Genomic DNA, 3,796 nt, shown 5'->3' with positions numbered 1-3,796 from the left:
TGGCGGGCGTACCCTACTTCCCTTTTTCTGCTCGGTTGGCAGGTTTTACGTTTCAGGAATTCCATCCAGTCTACGCGAACCCTCATTTAAATTGCAAATAGAAGGCTAGGGCAAGGTAACTTGATTTTAGCCTGATCGAAGAAAATAAACAGTGAGGTGAAGAAGATAATGAAGGAATAATAATTATGGATCAATATGTTAGTAATCAGTTTTATTCTTGTCTCGCAGTGTCTACAAATGGTTCAAAGGTTCCGATGAATGGGAAGACAGGAGCAGGTGTATTTATTCCTGAGTTCGATGTTAATCTATGCAAGTCTAACAAAATGATTTGTCTGTATATTCAACATACACGTGTGCGATAATTGTTGGATTGCAATGAATAGAGGGGTGGGTATAATTTGAGGAACAGGAATCTGTCACAAAAACTTTGTAAAGTACAAGGTTGCCAACAAACAACGCATACAAAGTAGCATGATCAATTCAACTAGCTGACGAATAGGCATCAACTCACCACGTAGCTTGTTCTTGATATTTGTCCATAGGCTACCAGAGTGAGGACAGACATTTTCCGGAATAAACGTGGTGAGTGAAAAACTGAATTAAATAGCCCACTCCCTACCTGGTATCTCATTCTGCCGCTATACAACTTTGTATGCGTTGTTTGTTGACAACCTTGTCATTGACGAAGTTTTTGGAACAGATTCCTGTTGGAACGTTCCACAAATTATACCCACCCGATAGAGGAGGCGAAACCAAGAAGAGTAGTAATATGCTGGGACTCTGCATCAGTTTTGTGTAGTTTAAGATCTGGAAAGTCAGAACGTGAGGATTTATGGTTAGAAATAATGATGCAGTTTGTTGGGGTTACAAATACATGGTATTGCAATTTAGTTCAGTTGAATTCCGGCTCATACAGGAGTTTATGGAAATTATATAGTAGATATAATTGCAAAAAGAACAGTGGAAAGTACTATTGTGGATATACAGGTGCAGTTGGGTAGAGGAGAAATTAAAACATTGATTCGAAAAATTGGTTAGATTGCTGGCAGAGACAATGGGATGAAAGTAGTAAGGGCAGACATTTTTATAGTACAAGGAAATCTGTATGGGAGATCGTGTCATATAATGAGAACAGAAGGGAGGAGGTTATGTTGTGTAGGATGAGATTCGGGCATATGGGATTGAATTTATCTTTGAAATTGATGGGGGAAAATGGTACTGGAATGTGTAATGGCTATACGGTAGAGGAAACGGTTTAACATGTATTACCATTTTGTGAAATGTGTGTAGAAAGGGACAGGTTGTTTGACAGGGTCAGAGGTTGGACGGGAGTGGGTTGTATTTTGGGTGGGGGTGATGGGAGTAGTGAGGTTTGTACAGAGTTATTTTATTAGAAATCCAGGGTTAGTTAAGAAAATTTAGTGGTATGAGAGGTTGTCACACTCCAGTACAGTAGGTGGCGGTGTATGCAATTGTCAGTTAATTGCGATTCGCCAATAAAACTTATGATGAAGAAGAAAGGCAACGCAACTACTGTAGTACGTTTTGAGTTGGTCTGCCTACTTGCTATATCCTGGAAACTGCCGTTAGAAACTGATTTTTTCCCCCTTGCTATATATATAAGACAGGCTACATTGTAGCCAATACGTTTCTGTCCGTAGAGTGGCCAGTTTAGATTGTTGTAGCATATGTTTTTGCAGTGAAACCATATTCAACTAAATTTAAAGACGTTGGATGTTTTTTTTTAATTGTAATTGTTTGACTTTACATAAGGCGTCTGAAAAAATGAAAGTTTGTTTCGTCGTGTGTGTGCTGAGCACCGTGGTAGTTTCTTGTTCGGGAGAAAATAGTCGCTTCGAGAAGTCATTCAACTATTCCCCGGGAATGATGCAAGTCCTCCGGGAGACGCTCACGGATTTGTCCGAGGAGGCGCACGGTTACCTGGTTCACCTTGTCGGGGCAAGGTCCGTTGAAACTGCACAGAAGGTGAGGAACAAAGAATAGCCTGCTCTAAGTTAAATTGAACAGTAGTTCGAATCATAAATTCGTAGTCTAATGATGTCAGTTCTTTTGTCGAATTGTGTAGGTTCAAGTACCAACAAGTTGGCCATATACGGGAATCCTTATGGACGCTTGTTTTAGTTCCGTATTTAGTGACCCATGTGTTTGCCTCAAACAAGCCTCTATCAACTCTCTCTCGACCCTCTTATCAGTGTTTCTTTCAGGCGGTCAAGTATCTAGCTGAGGCAGCGGCCAGTGGAGCGAATGTGGTTATGAAGTACCTCGCCCAGTTCCTGATGGCAGCAGGAGTTGATGGTAAAGAGCTGCTGCTCTAGGATCATTCATTATAATATTAAAGGCAAAACTGATGTTAGATCAGCACTCCTATTCCCACTTTAGGAATACAGGCCCAGGAAGCTATTGCAATACTCTAGTCAGTCACCAACACTGTTCCCAGAGAGCTAAAGCATGTCATGTGCCGGCTTTTGTTTCAGCCCAGCACTAACACACCTAATCAATGTCTTGATGAGCAGTTGACTAGTTGGATCGGGTGTGTTAGAGCGGGGCTGGAGCAAAAACCTGCACAACCTGTGGCTCCCCAGGACCAGGGTTGATAACCAGTGCACTATTCAATAATGGAACAGACAGTTGTCAATACAAAAATAATTTCAAATAAATAATTATATTGATTGATCCCACATCATGCAACACCAACACACAACCCATATACAGTACAATGGTACACTCACATTGTCCTTTACTGTAATTGTTCTCTGTAGACAGACAACACAAAACTGGATGAAAGTCTGACCTGCCAAGGGAGCCCTTTACCCACTGACAGACATGCCCTGGATTAGGTGTGTGCGCCAGACGGGAAAACCTTTTTCTCCACATTGCCAACAGTAACCTACTAGGCTTTGTGACTATAACTACCGGTACAATAATTACATAGCAACATACTAAGACCACAAGTCTTGGAATGGAGACAAGTAAAGGGAGCATTTTAAGATTGGTAGGCCAGAAAATGCACTAATATCATGTTGTGTATCTTTCTTTCTCTCCTCCAGTTGAAATGCCTGTTAACAGTATCACCCCAGATGCTGTGGTCTATATCGGTCAGTGGCTTCTGCTGGCTCTCATTGGCTACTGGCTGCTGTCCCTGGCCTTCCGATTGGTGGCGTCCACTCTGAGGCGGGTCCTGTGGCTACTGAAGCTGGGTGTTGTTTTAGGACTGTTTTGCCTGATCCTAAGTGACCGCAGTGCTGGAACAGAGACTACGGCGCTGCGATTGGCCGGCCTGGTGAGCGTCTGCGTCCTATTGGGTATCGGGCATTCTGGCACCGGGGGCGACAAAACCTACCTGGAGGATCAAGTGAGGGTGCTAGAGAGACGAGTGAGAGAAATGGAGAGGAGGAAAGAGAAGTGAGGGGTGGATGGATGGGAACTGAAAGGCCTTGTTTTGTACATTCATCTAGGTCTAGGATCGTAACAAGGACGTTGTACATAAAGTTTTGTTTAAAAAATAATTGGTATCGTTTTGCATAATGAAGCACTTTGCCTTTTTCATAAAGATCTCTTAGTTAATTTGTGTGAAACAGAATTGACAGCAAATATGATTAGCTTGTTTTAAAGGAAACAGACAGAGTATGGTCTTTTCTGTTTATTGAGGTGGATATAGGCATGTCCTACAGACTATTCTACTATAAATGCTTTTGATATTCGTAGAATAGAAACACTAAACATTCCATAATGTCTAATGATATGGCGTTGGAAATCATGTTTTCTTCATGTCTAC

General features: G+C 41.8%; 1 protein-coding gene across 3 annotated transcripts; it reads left to right on the top strand.

The window, feature by feature from the left end:
• The first annotated feature begins 1,351 nt into the window (after positions 1-1,351).
• LOC120035088 (transmembrane protein 109-like) lies at positions 1,352-3,527 on the top strand. 3 transcript variants are annotated; one of them, XR_005474108.1, is made up of 4 exons: positions 1,352-1,986; positions 2,214-2,316; positions 2,781-2,858; positions 3,069-3,527. XR_005474108.1 is itself a non-coding variant. In XM_038981857.1 (3 exons), exons 1-3 carry the CDS (start codon positions 1,735-1,737, stop codon positions 3,425-3,427), a joined length of 702 nt encoding a protein of 233 aa, XP_038837785.1. In that variant the 5' UTR covers positions 1,367-1,734; the 3' UTR covers positions 3,428-3,527. The 3 variants fall into 3 exon arrangements, 2 of the variants coding, with proteins under 2 accessions (XP_038837785.1, XP_038837784.1); XM_038981857.1 differs by lacking the exon at positions 2,781-2,858 and having other exon boundaries at positions 1,367-1,986; positions 2,226-2,316; XM_038981856.1 differs by lacking the exon at positions 2,781-2,858 and having other exon boundaries at positions 1,374-1,986.
• The last annotated feature ends 269 nt before the right edge of the window (positions 3,528-3,796 follow it).

This window comes from Salvelinus namaycush, chromosome 42 (assembly GCF_016432855.1).
Source record: "Salvelinus namaycush isolate Seneca chromosome 42, SaNama_1.0, whole genome shotgun sequence".
In the NCBI taxonomy this organism is placed as follows: domain Eukaryota; kingdom Metazoa; phylum Chordata; class Actinopteri; order Salmoniformes; family Salmonidae; genus Salvelinus; species Salvelinus namaycush.
The sequence above is the reverse complement of the archived record's forward strand: the minus strand, read 5'-3'. Positions and strand labels throughout refer to the sequence as shown.

What these genes read in the sequence shown, in the direction of transcription:
- LOC120035088 (XM_038981856.1), top strand. Translation starts at nt 1,735, where the DNA reads ATGTTTTTTTTTAATTGTAATTGTTTGACTTTACATAAGGCGTCTGAA. An exon ending in CCGTTGAAACTGCACAGAAG is followed by an intron (nt 1,987 to 2,213) that starts GTGAGGAACAAA and finishes CCCTCTTATCAG; the next exon opens with TGTTTCTTTCAGGCGGTCAA. An exon ending in GATGGCAGCAGGAGTTGATG is followed by an intron (nt 2,317 to 3,068) that starts GTAAAGAGCTGC and finishes TCTCTCCTCCAG; the next exon opens with TTGAAATGCCTGTTAACAGT.